Consider the following 22,226-nt stretch of genomic DNA (forward strand, 5'->3'; position numbering starts at 1 on the left):
TATAAGCACAAATATAGGCACGACTGGTAAGAGGCGTGGATTAGGGGAGGACTATTTAAAGCAATAGACCTCCAAAAGCCGAAAGGAACCATAACTTGTACCTTACAGCAAAAAGTTTAATGTAGTTTGAAAAACCCTCGCAAAGTAACCTAAAGTGGCTCATCATAAACTCATCACTGTCCCACTGCTGAGCACGGATCTCTCAGAATGAGAGAATCCCTCATCCACATAATCACTGCGCTGGCCAAGTGTGTACTGGTAGACCCGTTTTCAAATGTATGTGAAACATTTGAGAACGGTTTTTTTAAAGATTTCTCAGTTATGTAGGTTTCTTCACGATTTTTTTCATCGTTAGAGCAAGTGCTAATTAATTTATAATACGCACATAACTGAAAAATTAGAGGAGGGTGCCTAGGTTTTAAACCACAATCAAGATCCACGATTGAGAGGCCGCTCAACCACGAGGCTATAACTTTTTTTTTTTAATTTTTAACCTAACGATAATGCAGACGGGCTGCCTGATGGAAAGTAGGCACCGTCGCCTATGGACATTTGCAACACCAGTCGCCAATGCATCGCCGGCTTTGAAGGAGAGCTCTTTTTACACCTTTCTTGAAGAGCCCCATGTCATTGTCCTTCCGTTGTCGAAGAAGTTCATTCCACATTTTGCACGTACGCGGCAAAAACCGTGACCGTGCAAACCGAGCCGTCGAGGACCGCCACGGGTCAAGTTGAAGTGGATGGAACTTTATCCTTCGGCGAGTGGTGCGATGAAGAAAGGGTGATGTAGGCACCAGATCGAACAGTTCCTCAGAACACCCACCATTGTAAAGCCAGTAGAAAACGCAGAGGGAACCTATGCCCCTCCGCAGGCTTAAGGGTTCTAACCGATCCGAGATCGCTAGGTCAATCGACGATTCGCACCGCGTGTTTCAGTACGGAGTCAAGCGGGTTAAGCTGGCATTGTGGCGCCCCTGCCCAGAAATGCGAGCAGTGCGCCATGTGGGGCCTCACTTGTGCTTTATAAAGCAAAAGGAGTTGCCCCCAGTGAAGTACCCCTTGGCTCTGTTCAGGACGCCTAGTTTCTTGATGCCACTTGGCTTTAACTTCCAATTGACTCCGATACTGCACGTCACATGAGATGTCAACTCCCAGGATCCCTACACTTTTACCAACGGTGAGCGGGGTACCTTGGAACTTAGGCGCTATGCCGAATGGGGTTTTTATAGCGGTAAACGCGTAGACTTGTGTCTTCGTGGGGTTGAACTCAACATGGTTAAGTCGACCCCATTCCGAGACCCGCTCCAGAGAGTTCTCAATTTCAGACACAAGTCGGATTCTGCCTTCTTTCTTCTGCTTTCTAACTTTCTGCTTTCTAACTGCTTCTAAGTAAGTCTCAGTTGTTAATAATAACAATTTGTCAAGTTGACAACAATTTGACAAAAAATGAGTATGTAACAAGCACCCATCCATCCATCCATCAGCCTTTTGAGGTCCACTGCTGGACATAGGCCTCCCCTAATTGGCGCCACTCCAACCGGTCCCGTGCCCTTTGAATCCAGCGGTTTCTCGCCGTCTTCTTCAGGTCGTCGGTCCACCTGGTCGGGGGGCGGCCTGAACTCCTTTTGCCTCCGCGTGGTCGCCACTCGAGGACCTTTCTTCCCCATCGGTTATCGGTCCTCCGAGCGATGTGGCCGGCCCATTGCCACTTCAGCCTGCTAATTTTGAGAGCTATGTCGGTAAGCTTAGTTCGTCTACGGATTTCATCATTACGAATCATGTCTCGTAGCGAAATACCAAGCATAGCTCTCTCCATAGCACGCTGAGCGACTCTGAGCTTTCGAACGAGGCCTACGGTAAAGGACCACGTTTCGGCGCCGTAGGTCATCACTGGCAACACACATTGCTCGAATAGTTTCGACTTCAGGCACTGAGGAATTTTGGACGAGAAGATGCTCCGTAATTTCCCGAACGCAGCCCAGCCGAGTTGGATTCTTCGAGTGACCTCCCTCTCAAAGTTGGACTTACCCATCCGGATCGTTTGTCCCAGGTAATTGTACTCGTCGACAACTTCGAGAGGAGTGCCATCAACAACTACCGGTACGGGTGTGACATGGACATTGGACATGATTTTCGTCTTGTCCATGTTCATCTTAAGACCCACCCGTTGTGAGGCACTGTTGAGGTCTCCTAGCATTTTACTGAGGTCCCTCAGCGAGTCTGCCAAGATGACTATATCATCGGCAAATCGAAGGTGTGTGAGGTGTTCACCATTGATGTTAACGCCAAGACCTTTCCACTCCATCAGCTTGAACACATCTTCCAACGCAGCGGTGAACAGCTTCGGCGATACGACGTCGCCTTGTCTGACTCCCCGCTGCAATTGGATAGGGTTCGTCCTCTGGTCGTGTACTCGGACTGACATGGTGGCGGCTTTGTATACACACTTCAACACCTCGATGTACCTATAGTCGATCTGGCATCGCTGAAGGGACTCCAGCACCGCCCAGGTCTCGATAGAATCGAAGGCTTTCTCATAGTCCACATAGGCAACACATAGCGGCAGATTATACTCCTCGGTCTTCTGTATAATCTGCCGGAGCGTGTGTATGTGGTCCATGGTGCTGTAGCCTTTTCGGAATCCGGCTTGTTCGGGAGGCTGAAAGTCGTCAAGCCTGCGTGCAATACGGTTAGTGAGGACCCTCGAAAAGAGCTTATAAACATGGCTCAGAAGCGCAATGGGCCTGTAGTTCTTCAGTAGGGTTTTATCGCCCTTTTTGAAGAACAGTACCACTACGCTTCTGCTCCACGCTTCCGGGGTAGTTCCGCTATTGATCGCGGAATCAAACAACTTTTGGAGCGCCACTAGTACGGGTTTCCCGCCAGCTTTTAGCAGCTCTGTTGTGATTCCGTCATCTCCCGGTGCCTTGTTGTTTTTAAGCTGTTTGAGAGCCCCTCTAATCTCGTACAGGCTGACTTCCGGGAGGTCCTCGGTGTAGTGTCGGGTCAGCTTGGCACGTTTGTCGTTCACCATCTTACGGGCTGGAACTCGTGCGGAAGTATACAGCTGTCCGTAGTAATTCTCGATTTCTCTCAGAACTTCGGGCTTAGACGAAACTATGGTGCCCGACTCGGTCTTCAACCTCGTCAACAGACTCTGCCCAATGCACAGATCTCCTGCGAACACTTTCAAGCCGCGGTTTCGCTCAATAGCGTCTTTTACGCGATTAGCGTTATAAGAACGCCAATCGCGTCGCCTACTTTGGGAGATCTGTTTATTTAGCAGCCTGTATTTCGACATTGAGGTTGGAGACTGCACACATAGTTCTCGTCTCTCCCGCATAAGACCGAGAGTATGCTCTGAGAGAACTCGAGACTTACCACCGGAGGGGGCCTTGAAGTACTTAGACCCTACCTCGTGGACAGTTGCTACAACCTGGGTGTTAATATCGTCCACGGAAACGCAAGAATCGAGGCACGCGAAACGGTTTCGTAACTCAATTTGAAAGTCTTCGGAGCCCTGGATCTGGACAGGTGTTGGGCGGAGCGTAGACTTCATCAGGCGTGACCGTTCGAGCTTAACGTTGATATTTAATGTGCCTCTTACCATCCGGTGATCACTTCCGGTTTTCACCCTGTTGATCACAGAGACATCATTAAATATGTGCCGTTTGTCTGCCAAAATGAAGTCTATCTCGTTCTTAACGGTACCATCGGGACTTATCCAAGTCCACTTTCGCTGTGCCTTCTTCTTGTAGAAGGAGTTCATCATAAAGAAGTCTTCCCTCTCCAAGAAGTTGGCAAGCAAGTGGCCTCGATGGTTTCGTTGTCCAACTCCAAAGGGCCCCACCTTCAGTTCGTCACCATTCCGCACGCCCAGTCTTGCGTTAAAATCTCCCATAACAACGGTATAATGGGTTTTTGAGGTATGTATGGCTCTACTTATGTCCTCATACATAACCTCAACCTCATCGTCTGGGTGTGTCGACGTCGGCGCATATACCTGTATGACCTTCAGCGAATACCGTTTAGATATTCTGAGTATAAGGTACGCTACCCTTGCCGACACACTGTCGACCGTTACCAAGTTGTTTACGAGGGATTTGTGGACGAGGAACCCGACACCTCCTTGAGACAGGTGTTCGCCCTCCCGGTGATAGAACAAGTTACCGGATTTAAGGATTACCGTGTCCTCCCCCTGTCTTCGGACTTCTGATAATCCTAAAACACTCCAGTTTAACTTGTCTATCTCTTCTTCCAGCTCCTGTATCTTCTCGTCGGTCCTCAGTGTCCTGGTATTGTATGTTGCCAGGTGCAGAAGTCGTCGTGTGTGGTAGCCGACTCTCTTCCGGGGATTCTTAGCACCCCCTGCCCCGCCGTTACCTTGGCCGCTACCATAGCCCGGAATAGCGGGGCCGCCGGGGACTGGGGGCCGTGGCTTTTCTGCACCTTTCATAGGGGGTTTATTGCCATAGTCACCGCGCCTGGCATGCGTGTTGGTGACCGCAGTGGGTGTTATTTATTTTACACAGGAAGATGCTGCTGCCCATCTCCTGGTATTGTCCCTTAGTCGACTCTTACGACATCCACGGGAAGAAAGGGAGTGGTGCTATTCGGGGCCGACACCACACGGCTTAACAAGCACCATGGTAAGTTAAATTTGCTGCCCCTGCATAGATATCCTGATCAAACTAAATTGGTTGGAAGTTTTTATGAAATTAAATAGAACCGCGAGTAAGCGATATTGCCTTGCCATTTGAGTAGGCGCACATATAATAAAATTATTTCATTCTATTGTAAATCTATACATATAAATAAAATTGGAGTGTCTGTTTTTAATATTGAAATAATCGCTTTTTCTTCATGCATATGAATATATATACGGTACATACACCAAAATATTTTTTTTTTAATTTTTGTCTGTCTGTCTGTTTGTTCTGGCTAATTTCTGAAATGGCTGGACCGATTTTGACGAGACTTAAAATAAGTTTAAATATAATGACAGGTAGCTAATGTAATAAGGAGTAACTTAGGCTACTTATATTTTAGAACTAGCTGAGCCCCGCGGTTTCAACCGCGTTCTTTCTTTTTAAAGCGGGTGAGACCGCGGGACACAGCTAGTATACAATAAAATCGATGCTATTATAAAGACAGTGATAGTATAACAGATAGTGACATCCTAGTGGTTGAAACCTGGCTCTAATCGTGTGATCCGAGGTATAGTTCCAAGGCACGCACCACAGATTTTTCAAAGTTATAATAATATGCGTAATAGAAATTAACTATAACTTTCATTAATGGTGAAGGATAATATCGTGAGGGAACCTATACGCTTTAAAAAAAACCTCAAAGGCGTGTGAAGTTTACCAATTCTCACTTAGACAGCGCAGTAGACTATAGCCAAATTATCTTCTGAGAGGAGACATGAGCCCAGCCACTTGAATATAAAGAGTTGCAGCCAAAGAATATGAAAAAATATTTGGGCTAAGTCAGCCGTAATGCTAGCTAAAAATACATCCTGTAAAAAACAAAATCAACTTTATATGCAACAAGTGAATCATTCATTATCATGACTCCTTGTAGCTCGCATTCCAAGGGGCGTATTGGGACATTAAGTGGTAATTATTTGGAGGCAAAAAACCTGTGGGGTTTCATTACGGCCTGAGAGCAAAAGCTCTGTTCTTGCGTCAGCCATGATCGGCAAACGCACGCGCTTGCGTCAGGCGTGTAGTGCAATTTGTGATGCCAATTTTCTTGGTTGCCTAAAATTAGTTATTAACTTTAGTTAAGCTTTACTTATTAATAAAGTACCTAAATATACTTTGTTTAAGAAGTTCATAATTTTATTTGTGGTAGGTAGTAGTAGTACTTTCAATGAGTAGTAATTATTAACTTAATTATTTATGTATTTTATTTAATCATATAATTAATTAGACAACTAAATTAAGTTGAAATTATTATGTTGTTTTAGTATGTACCTACTGATTGTGATTGACTGCAGCATTACAAGTGTATCAATTTAATAATTTATTTACAATCTAAGTAATTAATTCGCAATTCTGCTTTACCTATACGTAGGGTAAACCTCGAATAGGGCTTAAATTCTATCTGAAGTGGGCAACAGTGAGGTTAGTTCCTTTGAAAACGAAATTGGAATGCCTCATGTCTCATTCTAGTATTTCCTTTACTCTTCAAACCGAATCACAGCAATACTTGACACAGTTTCTATTGTACAAGTTGATACACCCTGAAATAGTGATTTAATTAACAATATAATTGCTATGTTAGTTTGTGTCAATTTATCGGTTTTGCTACCAAGGAAAATCAATTATAATTAAATGTTAGCCCAGGGGTCAACAATTAATTTCAGGTGAGATACTTATTCAATAATGTTTAAATGATAGATAATTAATAAAAGACCGATATCTTAGAAAAAATACATTTGATTTGCAAAACGATAAAAATATAGCAATATACACAATATTATGTGGTCCATGTGTGGTCCATAAAATATTTATAATAAATATTTTCATATTTAATACCTAAACACGTATTCGTTAATTTACGAAGCTACTGAGAACAAATATATTTTAAATAAATGGTGTTAAAAAAATAACCTTTATATTATTTTAACAAAAACTGTGAGACTTATAATAAAATATTTATATTTTATAAGTTTATATATAATGACATACACAAATAATAAAAAACTCACTTGTCCAATTAGTAGGTATACGAATAAAAAATAAGTTAGTTTTGCGGTTAATTTTTTGGTATTATTTTCGTGTAATTATTGTATTTATTTTAATAAATTGATTTAATTATTAAGTATATCTACTGTATTTTCCTCTTAAGTTCGTTTCGTTTAGTTTTATTAATAATTTGTTTTATAGATAAATATCCTAAATTATGATGTACGAATTTTTGTCAAATGTCAAGTTATTGCATATCAAATTGCGCACTATCGAAGTAAGTGATTGTATAGTAGTTAGTAAGTATAATATATGTTTACAAGAGTAAACTCCTGCATCTCGGGTCCATACTCTGTACGGGGTGCGCGAACGTTGCAGTTATCTCGGGACCACGCGCGCGAAAAGTTGCCTTCGAACATATTATTTGAATTATATTTTTTAAAATCATAGACAAATAAAGCAATGACTACGCTTTTGAGAAAAATGTGGAAGAACCATTCGAAGCACAAAAGTGAGTATTTTTAAATTGTATATTTATTGTCAATTACATATTTACTGAATTTTTAAATTATTGCTATTTTATAAAAAAGCAAAGCGAATTATGAACGATTAAGCTCGTATACTTAGGTTTAAATTTTATAAAAGTCTTCTAATTAAAATAACTTAAACAAATATTTCTATTATGCATTTAAAATTAACTTGAATGGAAGGTAGGTTATACTTATATTATACAAAAAGTCAAATAAAACGAATTATTTATTACAAAAGTAATAGACCAATTTAAAATTAAAATAAGATATTGAGTTGCGCGTACAATAATTAAATAATTTGGGCTCACATACAAAATTTTTAACAGAAGCTCTTTTGAAGCTGAAAATCACGTAGTTGCTGCTGCTGCTGTAATATTCTCGTGTTGTAGTGAAAAGGGGAAAGGGGAGGACACGGCTATTACCTACATTAGATATGCCAATTTTTCCAGTTGTAGTATTCCAGTCTCCAGTTGTAGTATTCCAATATATGTTATCTCAGAAAGTCTATCTCGTCTGTTGGTACTGTTAGTCTCAGAAAAATCTTATTTTTTGGGGTTACAAAAGTCCAAGATTTTGTGCCCCTTTCATATGAGGAGGCCCATCTTAAAATACTACTGTGTTGCATGTAATTGCATAAAATTGCGGTCATCATGTTCGTCAAGTAGAACATATTATAAATATGAATTGATAACCTCTCCGGGAAGTCCTATTGAAGAATTTAGGTACTTTATCCTATAGGCTGGTTTTGTCATAAACCGTTTAATTTTCTTCTTAATCATTAATGAGTAGCTGAGATCCGTTAATTACTTTTACGCATCATAATCTGCTTCCGTATAAGCCCATCAAGTTCGCGGCTACCTTTAGGGCGTTGGCTGGTTTCTCTCTAATTACGAGGAGTTAGGAGATCTCACTGGCCCTACAAGGCGGAGAGGCGGGAAACCCGCTGTGTCGGTTTCTGAACAAGGCTCGTCTCGGGCATTTGCTTCTTTATTGGCTATTAGGCATATTATAGCGCTTACTGTTAGTCGGTGATAATTAAAAAACGTCGTGTTAGGTACGACTCTTCTTTTTCACTGGCCTGCCATAAAAACATATCTTCCCAAAAAAGTATAAAAAAGAAATGCTAAATTCAAATTCCGAATCAAAAGTATAGACAACTGTGTGTTTATTTGTCACTGGCTAGTAGCTACCCGAGGTCGTAGAGAAAAATTACAAGTCTAAGCTGAGTATCTAATATAGGAGGTAATGTGTATTTTGATTGTGACTTTATGTAAAGATTATAACTAATATAATGGCTATATGTATTCTCCACAATACTTCATACACAACAGATTTGAGAAATGAAATATATCGAAAATGTATCATTATTGAAAGTTTGCGAATATTCAGAAGTGTTTATGTAGAGTGTCTCTACCCTCCGTCTATTGCCCAGGGCATTGCCCACTAGTGGGAGTATTGTCCCTTTTATTTCTTTAATTGTCTCGCAACACAACATTGTATGTGATGATAACTTCCTAACAGCAAAATAAATTGTTTTAAGCTTACTTTTTATATTGTTATTTACCGCGTAATCTTAAAATACATTTAAATTACTTAATTGATTTATAGTTGTATAATACTTATTGAAGATTATGTGCAACTGAATTTAAAATGTATCAACAATTATTATTAATTAATTAATGCATGAAATATTAGACGCAATTACTTCACTAGTATAAATTTACAAATAAACTTTTTATGTATGTTAAGTTTTAACGCTACTCTTCTGATGTCATTTTTGTAAAAAACTGAATTTCGCAAAAATGTTGATTAAGGCCTTCTGTATTCGAGGGCAGAGCTAAGATCGATAGCCATTTTAGTGCTGAATTTTAAGGCGATCTCTTCAAAACTGGGTTTCTTACATCGTGGTTATCAATTTCGGTATAATTATCTTAAGTCTTACAACTTATAAAAAAGGCGGTGAAGATACTCTGTCACTTTGGTCAAATATGATAAGGTGTATCGAAATACATATAAATAATAAAATCCTTTGGAATATTTTTTTTTATTTTTTAATTAAAATGTATGAAATGTATCTGAGGGAGATTTAAAAGTAACCGTAACATCAGGTGTTTCTTACGATTCCAGTGTTTTATTGAACGTAAAAAGCGGACACGAGTGCCATCATTTCTCGGAAGGTGATAAATAATTGATGGAAGAAAGGTGTTTTGAAATAGAGATTGCGTTGCTGCGAGACGGCATTCCCGCTAAATCGCTGGGTTAGCGCGAACTAAGTGGGACAATAATGCTCTTAGAACTTAGAAGTATCAATCAATTAAACATATATATTCACTTAATGGTGAGCTAAATGCCTCTTATACATTTTGAATCAAAATACACGGATTTTTTAGGGAATTTCCTACCTACGTCATATCATGTGGTAGGTACTTGTGTTTGTTTTTTACCGCAATATAATTATTATGAGTTATTTTAGTAAATACTTTACAATGACAAATAGTAGCCTCTTTATATAGTTTCGATGGCAATGGGTCATAAAATAAAATAGACTCAGGGCGAAAGAAAACAATACAGTAATGTACCTATGAGCTTGCACATAAAACAATACCTAATAATCATTTGGTAATCAGGTATATGTATATGAAGCATAAACTGTGGTGGCAAATTTATAAATCCTCCAATATATTTTTTAATTTTGCGATGACGAATGCACAAAAAAATCGAAATGTGTTAAATTAGGACGGAGCTTTGCGACTAAGTCCAAATATTCTAGATTTTTGTTACTTTATCATTTCCACAAATGTAAAATACCCACCCTGTAAAATACTATATAGGTACTGTATTGATGTTTATGTAGGTACCATTCTACACTAAAATAGATAGATAGGTACCTATGTATATTTTATTGTATATTAGTTTGAATTTTCCTGAAGTGACTTTTTTCCTGTAGTGATTTTTTCCGCAAGCAGGCTGTCGTTGTAATTCTAAGAACATAAAATAAATAAATCAATACATAGTTAAGAACTGAAGCATAAGTATCTATGTCATTACTTCGGCAGTCTCATTAATGAATAAGTAGAGCAATGAATTATTTTAATGTCAGAAAATCTATAAAATTACGCGCCGATCAATTGTAAAAATGAAATAAATATCAAATTTATGGTCTAGCTGCAGTAATGTATCTAATACCTGTAATTCTTCAAGTTGCGTAATTTGCGGCTGTAATTTTATGAAACAAGTAATGGTAATTTTATTACAGTGAATTAGTGATTACGTCCAGGAAATACCGACCATATATCTGGGACAAGACTGTTGACTGACTATGAGCCTATTATAGCTTTACCGTTTACTCGGATTTCCTCTTACGAGAAGGACTATAGTCCACTTTGATAATACTTCACATCCAACGTACACAATTACACATGCAAGGTAGGTACGGATCTGAAAAAATCACCTAGGCTAGGACTCTCAGGACAAAACTCTGAATAAATCTAAATAAATAAACGCTTTCTACACTCATAGCCCTACACTAAGATTTCTTGAATGGTCGGTGCTATGGACGCAAACAGAGACAAATACACAACCACCCAAACGCAGAAACAGAAATCTAAATTCATCAATCTGTCTGGCCGGAATCGAACCTGGGACCCTGTTCGCGTCAGAACGGTATGGTGACCGCTCCGCCGCGCGGGTCGTCATAAATATCGTCGTCGTCATAATATCAGTCGTCATAAATATACTCGTATGAGTATAAGTAATGTACATACTCATAGGTTTAAACAAGTGGCCATTATAAATTGAAAATAGCGCCGTACATACTTACTTTAACTAGTTTCAAATTAAACTAAGCAGTAGGTATAGTCCCCGTCAAACTGCTAGTGCACTCTAAAGTTGTTGCGATCAGGTGTAGTCATACAATTTACTATGGCGACGCGATTCCTTTCTATATTCAGAGCGGACTAGCAGTTTTACGCGGACTATACTTACCTAATTTCTTCAGCGTCCTTTCAGCGGAGTTGTTTATCGACTCAACAATCTACACATCCAAGCGTGATGAATACGTTATAACCCTGCTTTCTGGGCGAGACCCATGTCAGCAGAGGATTGATGGATATTACGAAAAGTGATGGGCGACAATGACCAATTAATATCAGGTAGACCGCGTACCTACCTACTACTTTAACAAACTTACATCATACACTATTAAAAGTTAAATTTATACTAGTATTCATACTGTAACTGTACATAGTTCATGAAACAAGATTAGTCGTCATAATTGAGATCCGAATCTTTGATAACATAGGAACTACGCCTAATAAGCTGACCTCTGGCCTAGTTTCACTATCGATGCCTGTCTGGCCTAGATAAAGGAATATAACACGACTGATAGTGCCAAATGTCTCTCCCGACGCCTCCGCGCCCTTCTGCGCAGTAAAACACTTGTTATCAAACAAAGTTGTTGTTAAACAATTTCGGATTGTGTGCTCTTTGCTTATTTGTTGAATGTGATGTTGTGACGTCACTTGATTTGTTTGTTTTGCTAATTTTATGAATTTGTTAGATAAAGGATGTACTTACAAGAGCGATTCTAATTTAGTCCTCAGAGGTAGCCACGTGTTGGTGGTTCGTAGGGCCTAATGCTTTTTGGGATTAACAATACACTTCCAATGACCATACTACTCGTATCAGATGGATTGCATGCAAGAGATGCTTTATCCATTTATTATTTATTCCAATTTACTCTTCAGGGCCAATGTGTCTGTGGCCTACTTCAGGGCTCTAGTGAGTTTTCCGTCGATAAAAGATATCCATCGGTCGTAGTGTCCATCAGGTCGATTGTCTGCTGGTTTGTTGCTGGTAAAACTGCTATTCTTTTAAGATACGGACAATTGTCAAGTTACAAAATTTATTCGTTTAAGTAAGTATTTTTGCACGCTTTATATTTTTGCACGCTTTATATATTATCGCTTAATGTTTGTCAGTGAGTAACTCCGTTTTTCAGTAGAAAGAGATCAACATACATCCTTACCTTACCCTGCATGCATGAAAGAATGAAATAGAATACTTTTCTACTTTTTAGTTGATTTTATCATAAAAGCGTGTTTTTTAGTTTTTTGAACTATATTTATTTTATCAAATGTACTTAGTTTACTTAAATCGTTGATTGTTACCTCGTACACGTGATCGACTTCGTTATTTCCATGAAAACCTTAATAGAAAGCCTCTAAGGCTATTACCGTGAGCAATTTGCATGATCAATATCGAGCAGCGCTTATGAAACCTCGTGTCTAATATATTAAAATCACCACAACCTGTAACTATAACGAGTAAGCTTGAAGGAAATTGCAGGGGAGTGGAGACGGAGTAGTGATTAGCCACAATACTTCGCACTTTACTGAGTGGTTTTAATACGGAATCGAAAGCTTAGACTTCGATGTTTTAGGAGTGTGCTGCGCTTTTGTCAAGTATCTGGAAAGAAGTTAATAAGTAGGATAAAATAGGTAATTAATGACATAAACCCGTGTACATAAAAAAATAAGAAAACGAAAAGGGAAGAAGCCTATGTTACACAAACAATTTGTTTACAAATTCATATTTCAAAATTCTTCAAGCGATTTGGGCTGTAACTGCTTGTAGATGGTCTACCCATCAGTTGGACTACAGGCTCGTCTGCTACGCCTATAACACCCAGATGATGTCTTAACAGTATGAAGTTAATTGTAGGTACCGTCGCCGTTTTATTGTCACACCATAATAAGTGTAGAGAAGCATTCTCGGCTGCGGAGAGAGCGCATAATGCAACTGGTCCAGATATGTGGCAAATTGAGCTTTTTCTAACGTTTGCAAGAAACTCGCTTGAAATTAAATTCATATTTAATTATTGTTATCAATAGAAATGCTCTAATATGTCCTATCTATGTACGTCAGTTTCATAACATGTTTTTAAGAAATGTGTGAAGTGAAATCTATTGTTGTTATTGCTTAAGTATTATGTTGATCAAAAGTCGTTTTTTGTTGAAATGCTTAATATATGATTACATTTCTGGTAGAACTTCTCGTATCTTTAATTAACTTTCGTCGAGTTATATTATCTTCCTACTTAAAAGTTTCGAGGGATTCCAGTGGAGAGGTTTATCTATCAATGAAGTTTGAAAATGTTGACCATCTCTTTTTCACCAATTGCAATATTGCACAGACATGTGGATCGGCAAAATGCGATCTCCTGAAGGTATGCGTACCTTGGGGCCGCCCGTTATGCCAACCCAGCGTTTGGGTATAGTTCAATTCGATCTGAGATTGCTGTATTAACCACCATATTACCTAATTTCATCTATATCTTACACGGGTTATTGAATGTAATAATTATTGCAGGCAAGTATTAAATTTCAACAGCTTCTTGTTATGTTATGTTCTCCTTGGACTTATGTCAATCAAAAAACATTCTTGCTTCAATAAATCTCGTCACAATGTTTACTTTGAGTTTTCATTTATCTATCATTTCGCACTTGAACCTGTGTCACATGTGTAACTTCCTCTTGATACTGCGCCGTGACATTGTGACTCAATTATTAGTAGGTAATTTCGATATTACTTTGAAGACATATATTAGTAAAGATTACTCACTCCTAACAAGAAAATGAACCCAGTTTTGAGAATTGAAATAGTTGCGTAAAAAAGTTTTGCCACGTCTCCGTGCTAAAATGTGTCTAAAATATTTGAAATAATTATTTGTTTATTATTTAAATTACGCAGCATTAATTATTTATTCGTAAATTTTCTCTATAAATGTTTTTATTTGTCAAGAATTCAAAAAAGAACTTACTAATAAGCCGTTTGTGGCTTCATTCAATTTCAAGTCGGTGAAGTATCTTTACTAATCTTACTAGTCTATGTTGAATAAAGCATGAGCGTATCTCTCTATCATATCGATTAATCAAAGAATTCATCTTTTGGTTTAGTAGAATTATGTGCGACAGTGAATCGAATTACACATCTAAAAGTGTATTGAAGATGTTTTTTTCCTTATTTTGTTGGTGCAAAGACTTCGATGAAAAGTTATTTATATGCGTTTGGATACAATTTTTGAAATGCCAATATTGTATCGAGTTTTGGTGGAGAAACAGATTACTAACGGCCATAGAAAGGGTTGCAAACAATTGTATTCCTTCTAGGATATATTGGACTATTAGGACATAATATAGAAGAGTGCTCCTATTCTACGTAAGTCACCACACTGGATCCTAACTGATTGGATATTCCAGAACTAACATACAATTTTTATGTGCCACGTGCAAGTATGTGTTTATCTTCATATTTTTCATTTCTTCTTAATGCAATAATTAATAACTACGAGTAATTATACTACACGATATACGATAAATTAATGCATAACTAACATAAATGACGCAGACAGAACACAGACAGAAATTCCTAGACTCTCGATGATATTCCTATATTATTTAATGGTCCATTTTGCTGATTACTCTTAATACTCGTGTTGCTAATCTTATATCCCTTTGACCTGTATCAACGCTTGTGTCACTAGATTACGAAACGCATGTATTATCTTACAGGGAACTAACTCTTTGATTTGCCGCTGTTTGCATTATTACTAATTAATAAAACAGAGAGATTGCGTGTCTTATAAAACAGAGAGAAGGGTTCTACACTTGAGAAGATGTAGGGAAAAAATATAACCTATGTTAATATTGAGTCACACTATTTTTTTAAAGGTAGTAGTAGAATCTCCGGAAACAACCGTCACACTTCTTTCTGCCGAATATCAGCTGTGTTAAGCGTTGCTATTGTATAAAACCAACTGAATTTGTCATATTTTGCTTAAAAAGTCAAATTTCATGCAAAAAAAATTAATGATTTCGAACGACATTATAAAAACTGCTTATTGTATAATTGTAAAAACAATATTTTTTTAACGCGGTTGTGGTAGGCAATTTTCAATTGAAATGACAATTGTCTTCTATGAGAAATAAAGATCAACAAACACTTTCAATGTATGATTTCAAGGATGTGATAGAGGAGAGATGCTTATACGAGATCTCCACCTTGCTTCTCGGAAGTAGCAACATGTCTATCAAGAACTTGAGGTGAGATTGAGATTGGTTACAGATGTCCATGCGCGGGTTATTTAGGTACCATCAGGTTAACAGCATCCACTTCTGTGTATGTTATAAAAAGGAAGGTACTGCAGCGTCATAGGTATAATTTTATGCTCAGTAGATTTGCTAAGAAAATCTGTCATTTAGATATTTTATCAGTTCTGAGAAATTAAATGTAAGCGCATATGTTAATCGTGTTTCAATGAATTTTTTCGAGTAGATAACAAAGTTGTTATATCGACAGGAAATGCAGTTTATCGCTTGCGGTTGTTCAAGTTAAACGATCTATGCTTTCTCGTTTGGGTATATCAATCGAATAAATATTTCATTGAGGAAAGATTCAAGAGCAATTAAAATTTGAAACCGGGTTTTCCTAAAAAATAAAGTTTTGAAATGTTGAACGCGTCGTAGCGTCGTAGCACAAAATAAAAAGGTATTTTATTTTTTGGTCGTCATCGTGTTGTAGCTCGATTTACTCTCTTCTCAAGTTCTCAAGTCCTTTGTCACATAAAAATATTGTAGGTCTGTACGTTTAGCCCACAAAACCCACGATGACTCTTGAAAGCATTTAACACGTCTCATACAAAAACGTAATGTAACGACTCTACCGATTTTTTTTCTTGCATTTAACGTAGTTACAAAGTAAACGCAATCTACATTATTTGCATTATATTTGTGTGTTAATTAAGCTTAACATTACGTTTAAATAAACTTTAATACTGTATGTTTACTAAGCAAATTTGCAAAAGTAGGTAAAAATATGCCTCAATACAATATTGTTTCTAAGGAAAAGCCTAGCTTTCATGTTTTTTTACGGTGATATCATGTAACAAAACCTTTTTATCATTATTTTAGAACTTTGTGAAGAATGGGCCCTTGCTGAATGCGAGGGTGATTGGTGGCGAGAGGCGCGTAACGGGCGGGAAGGGCGCGGACAGGGTGACGTGCGGTACGCGGGCGTGGCGCCCGTGGAGCGCGCCGCCTCCGCGCCCGCTACCGCTCTTGCTGTGCGCTCGGCGCTACAGGCGGCTAAATGTAAGTTGTTATATTTATTTGTTTTTGCAATATAGTTGTATATTAGTTTAGTAAATCGTAAATATGATAATGATATATGAACAATAAATAGATATAAAGGTTATTTATAGACCATATTTTTAATTACTTACCTATATTGTTGAATGCTAAAATCACTTTCTTCGAGATTAAAAAATCATCAAACTAAGTAAAAATATAAAAGCTTTAAGAATTATGTTCTATAATTTAATATTGTTACCTAACACTGGCTTAAGTAATTACAAATACCTACTTAACCAGACTTATAGCTTTAGCCCTTACACATAATTATGATGAATATTACATAATGCAACCCATTACTTAACAATATTACAGCTCAGAACAAGAAACTGCAAAAAGTGAATTTAGAGATCAGCCCAAAGGGAGTCGTAGTTTCGGACGCTGAAACACAAGAAAATGTTCTGAGTGTCTCAATTTACAGGTAATTATTTATATTTGTTACTGATATTTAACTAAAGTCTCCGAACTTACCTTGTAACACAAATACGTAGTAATAGTATTTGTTTTCATTCATTAATGCGAAATTATGTTATCAGTTATACACAAATTGCAATAATATTATGAAAAATATTTGTAATTTTTATCATTTGACTCGAAGGCCAAACATTAATTTGCCCAATTGAAATTAATTTCGATAAATAAGTCGTAATTGGCACTTAGTTAAATGTAAATTATTAAATTCCCTATCGCGTAATAAGTATGTAATTTGATTGATTTCGATTCATCCAGTCAATTACTTCTATCAACAATGAAGTGAGACATTGTACTTGAGATAAATACATATCAATTAAGGGTCCACTGACTGATTTTTCCGCCACTCATTATAACATCAATATATCTGCCGGGTATTTATATCATTGCATTAATATTTCTTGTACGAGATTGATATATTATGTCCTTTAATCAGGCAAAATGAGAACGTTAACCGCGGCAAATGTGTCGTAGATATTGCGTTGCGTTACACTAAGGTTATCCGTTATAAAAGTATGTAGGACACTTGGAGAAGATTTTTATATTAAGTATAAAAGTTAAAAGTCGTAAGCGGAAATTGGAAACGTTTTGCCAGTCACTGGTCGGAATATAGCTGTCCAAGCATAACTTTCCACAAAGCAGACTACAAATTGTTTAAAGATGAAGAACACAATTTTGTGGTTTCATTTGTTTTGTTATGTTGTGTCATTTGTGTTGTTTTATAGTAGTAGCAAACGACCAGGCATTATGTGAATGCGATGGTAAGTAGCCACTGCTGTCCATGTGTATCTGAAATCAAGATAAAATCAGAGTCTCCTGAGGTTAGTCACAGCTGCTTTCTCTATGGACTGAGTTTTCTCACCTGGAATAAATATACCTTACCACACCCTCCAAACTAGAACACACAGCCACGCTTAACACTGCATTAGGCAGAAAGAAGTGCGATGTTCGTGCTCCCGTACTCGATCTACAAAGGGTTCCACATTTAAAAATGTTCTTACTTTTTTATATAATATAGGAGTGGCAGACGAGCATGCAGTCCACCTGATCGTAAGTGGCTACTGCTGTCTATGGACATGTGTAGTCGAACCACAAACTCTACCATCTTCAAAACTTTACTTTTACAATTACAGTACTACATTTATGACTTTGGAATATTTCAGAATCTCATACTGTTCAGCTGACGCAGCTAACGCCAGGGTCTTCGCGGTGGTGGAGGGCAAACGCGCAGGTGCCAACGAATCACATGTGGTTCATGTTTTCGTATGTGCCAGGCGAAAACAGGCCAGAGCTTTGGCTCTCTCCCTTGCACACGCATTTAATGATGCATATCAGGTATCACTAATAAATAAATAAAACTTAAGAAATAAATTAAAAAAATAAACTATAATAATATATAATAAGAAAAAATCAGACCTTACGGTCATGTACGATGGTGGTGTCACTACATAAGTAATCGCCTAGTTATAAAAATTTCAAACTTTTACATTGGGAATTCAGGTTTTAAGTCTCAGGCAGTCATTATGAATATCTCGAAGTCTTATGAGTGTTGCACACTAATCATCGTTCAACGGTGAAAAAACCTTCGTGAGGAAATTTACACGACTGTTCTCGAACATTTGTGTACCAATCTATCTAGACTTGGAAGAGACCATTACCTAGCAACGAATTTCCAATATTATTAGTCAATAATATTACCATTTGTGAAATCTAAATTAAACATTAGTATATCGAAAATGTATATCAGATATTTTAATGGTTAATTTGTAAATAAGCATAAACATATTATTTACTTGAATTTGTAGCAGTTAAAAGCTGAACTAAATAAACATATTTTGATTCTGTAGAACTTTGCTACCATTACAATTTAATTACCATCCATTTCTTACGCAACCAGTTGTTTACTAACTGAACTATTTTAAGTGTAGTGATGTTGTGGTTGTCTGAGAGTTATCGTAAGTTAAATAAACATGACCGTTTCCTTGTTTTCAGGCTTGGCAGGCGAACGCGAGCAGCTCCTTGCAGTCGGGAGGCAAACGCCTTGTTACTCCATGGGTAAATATAGAATAAAAATTATATATATTTTTTAAATATTATTTGTTAGTAAATTCCAATTCCTTAAAAACGAACGTTTAAATAGTCAAAATATGTATGTATATGATTCAACTTAAAATAAATGTTGATTGAAAATATAAAAATGTATCGAATTGGATGAAGTTGGTAAGAAAAATTTTTCAATCTTAATATTTTGTCATTTAGGAATAAAGTAAGCCGATGATTTTTGAGATTTTTTATACTTTTTAATTTCAAGGTTATTCCAAAGTGGCTAAGTAATATACCGATAAGATTAGATTCCTACCTGAGGATTTGCATTTGTTATGCGTTGCTAGGAGACTAAGTCGAAACACATCGGTTATGTATCCCCTTCAAACCGAGAAAAGTGTACTTACTACGTGTTACATTTGTTTACTTCAGGTACAATTTGCCGAGGAGTCTGACGAAGAAACGGACAACGAGCAATGGCAGTCGCCCGCTCCGCTCGTCACTTTCGCCTGAACCTTACCTTTACGCTGACTGCCCATAGGCTACTAACACTTGAGCAATTGGTAGATTTAGCGATTAAGTAGTGGTTAACGCGACTGAAATAGTATAGAAAAAGTTGTTTGGCGAATATTTAATAATATGATTTTAGACTAAAACTATCGTGAAATTGAGAAATTGTAATACTCGTATGTAACGGGTATGTAACGCGGTTTTAATTTCTTTTCTGCTGATATTTCGACCCAGTTGCATGGATTGTGGTAACGGCGAAAATGAAATGATCGAAACGAAATGAATATTTAATCGTTTATGGTACTATCGTGTATGCGATCGACTGTTAACAGAGATATTTTGACTAAAATGAAATGTTTCAAAAAAATAGATTCAATGTTCGAACGGCAGCGGCTCAAGTGGTTTAAGCGACAAACTCGTAGCGTACGCAACAACCGAGCGACTGGCCAATGGGTGGTCAGCTTTAATGACGCATTTTGTAGTTTTAAACTACTGTAATACATAATTAGTTTAAGTTTCAAATGAGAGACATTGGATTAAATGTATTTAGGTAACAGCTTTACAATTTTATGAACTTTTATATGCTTTATTTTTTATATTGCTTAGGTATTTTTTACTATGTACAGTTATTTATAAGGATGACGAATATAAATTTATTGGTAATTAGTTATTAATATGACGTAGGTAGATATTACCTACGAATACATTGACGTAATTAAATCTGAGGTAGGTATTATCCACGAATACATTGACGATTTTACGTACTTATGTTGTATATAATTTGGTTCATTCAATCTATTTATCTAAATGAAAAGTCGAGGAACTTTTACAAGTAATTTTGAAAAATATACTATTTTGGTTACTTATATAGAATTTAATATAAGTATATTTTAAAGTGAATAATGTGTTTTAAAGTTAATACAAGTATATGAGGCTTTAGCTCGTAAATAAGGTGCCACCAGTTTAAATACTGTAATACAATAAAGATAAAATATTTTTCGTTTTATTTATTATATTACTTAATACTTACTCATAATTTTATTTAGACAAATAAAAATAAATTAAATGATTAGTTATTTCCCTAATAAGAAATATTGTATGATCATCTTACATTAAGCGCAAAAAATAGAAATACATGATTTTTTATTTATTGCTTATTTGATCACGTATATTCTATCTACACGTATTTATTAATAATCTATGATAATAATACTGAAACTAATCTTATTAATACTACAAGTAATGAAGAACAGGTAAAAAAACTAGAACTTATCGCCATTAATCTCGGAATATTAAACATTAAAAAATACTATTAAAATATACATAAACCTACATGTTAAGAATCAGTGACCTAAACACACATAGACGTAACACACATTAGTACAAAATGCTCAAAGGCAGTGGCGTAGCTACCTAGGGGCTAGGCGGGGCAGTGCCCCGGGGCCCTCAAACTCAGGGGGCCCTCGAACCCTTACCAGAAATCTCGATTGAACGGAACTTTTGGAAATTTCTCCCATTTTCAAAATAAATATGAAATGTTGCAACCCCACTTTAAACATGACAACTCAGTTGAAAGTAATTTAAAAGTTATGCCTAGGGAATTCCCCTAAATTATTTCTGTACTAGTACTTAGTTTTACCTCAACTAACTCAAGCATGGACTGTTCACCAATCATGCAAGGAAATAATGAGCAAATATGGAGTGCTAGAATGCGACCTAACGGAAGTATTCCGCCGTGGGGCCCCGGCGTTGTAAAATAGGGCCTCCCCCTCTCTTTCCGTGGGTGCCGTAAGAACCGGCTAAGGGATACGGTGCAGACCACCTATGCACAAATGTGAATAGTTTGCAGACATTGTTTTTTTTGTGTTTATTTGTTAGTATATTGCGGTTTGGTAGACATATACGAGTATATATATAAATCAATAAATGTATTGATCGGCATGTTAATGCGCAATCGTATCAAATCGGGGTGCGCCGACACATGGACCCTTAATTTATTTAAGTAAGTAATGTTATGTGACAAATTAAAGGAAAAGGAAAATTTTGAAGAAAATACGTATTTTTTCGTCAATTTTTGGATCGTATCCAATCGTGGTCCTATGACGCTTTGATCTGCCTATTTTAAGAACAAATGTCCCTACAGTGAAACATTTTTGATTTATGTGGAAACGTTATACTTTTGCGGAAACTAAAGATAGGAAAAAATGTAAATAAAATAGTTATTTAGTCAGTTAGGCCCGACCTTTATATGATAAATCCTTGACGATCTTATTTCGTTTTATTAGCCAAACCTACATCCAGTATTTATTGTAATTTATGTTGTTACTGTTTAATAGTTTTATTACCTGCCCTGCACTGCACAAAAAAGGGCTTAAATAGCTTAGCAGCATTTATAAAGTATTTGTATATTTCATATTTTTGTTTGATAAAACCTAATCAGTTTCCATAGCAGTGGGGCCCCATTTTTTATTTGCCCCAGGGCCCTTGGTTACCTAGCTACGCCACTGCTCAAAGGTTATTAGATAAATTAGATAAAAAGCCAGTCAGTAGTAGATACAGCCAGTTAGGCAGGCAGAGATTTACCAATTGAAACTAAGGTATGGTCCGCGCCAAACTGTTAGTCCGCTCTGAAGTTGTTGCGAGCAGGTGAAGTCATACAATTTACTATGGCAACGCGATTCATTTCTATATTCAGAGCGGACTAGCAGTTTTAAATATGTATTAGAAAATTAGCTAAAATATGTTCATGGGCTATAACATAAAACTACATATATTAGATTAGTCTAATTTTA

General features: G+C 36.9%; 1 protein-coding gene across 1 annotated transcript; it reads left to right on the forward strand.

The window, feature by feature from the left end:
- Positions 1–7,022: 7,022 nt before the first annotated feature.
- LOC140753998 (low density lipoprotein receptor adapter protein 1) lies at positions 7,023–19,774 on the forward strand. Its single transcript, XM_073088891.1, has 6 exons — positions 7,023–7,203; positions 16,192–16,371; positions 16,726–16,831; positions 18,045–18,216; positions 18,874–18,936; positions 19,357–19,774. Exons 1-6 carry the CDS (start codon positions 7,155–7,157, stop codon positions 19,435–19,437), a joined length of 651 nt encoding a protein of 216 aa, XP_072944992.1. The 5' UTR covers positions 7,023–7,154; the 3' UTR covers positions 19,438–19,774.
- The last annotated feature ends 2,452 nt before the right edge of the window (positions 19,775–22,226 follow it).

This window comes from Epargyreus clarus, unplaced genomic scaffold (genome assembly GCF_041222505.1).
Source record: "Epargyreus clarus isolate Ecla_fem2 unplaced genomic scaffold, WU_Ecla_fem_2.2 ptg000027l, whole genome shotgun sequence".
NCBI lineage: Eukaryota > Metazoa > Arthropoda > Insecta > Lepidoptera > Hesperiidae > Epargyreus > Epargyreus clarus.

Excerpts from the sequence above, each read along its gene's own strand:
- LOC140753998 (XM_073088891.1), top strand. The coding sequence starts at position 7,155 with ATGACTACGCTTTTGAGAAAAATGTGGAAGAACCATTCGAAGCACAAA. Across the intron at positions 16,832-18,044 it reads CTGAGTGTCTCAATTTACAG|AATCTCATACTGTTCAGCTG; the intron begins GTAATTATTTAT and ends GGAATATTTCAG. Across the intron at positions 18,217-18,873 it reads CATTTAATGATGCATATCAG|GCTTGGCAGGCGAACGCGAG; the intron begins GTATCACTAATA and ends CCTTGTTTTCAG.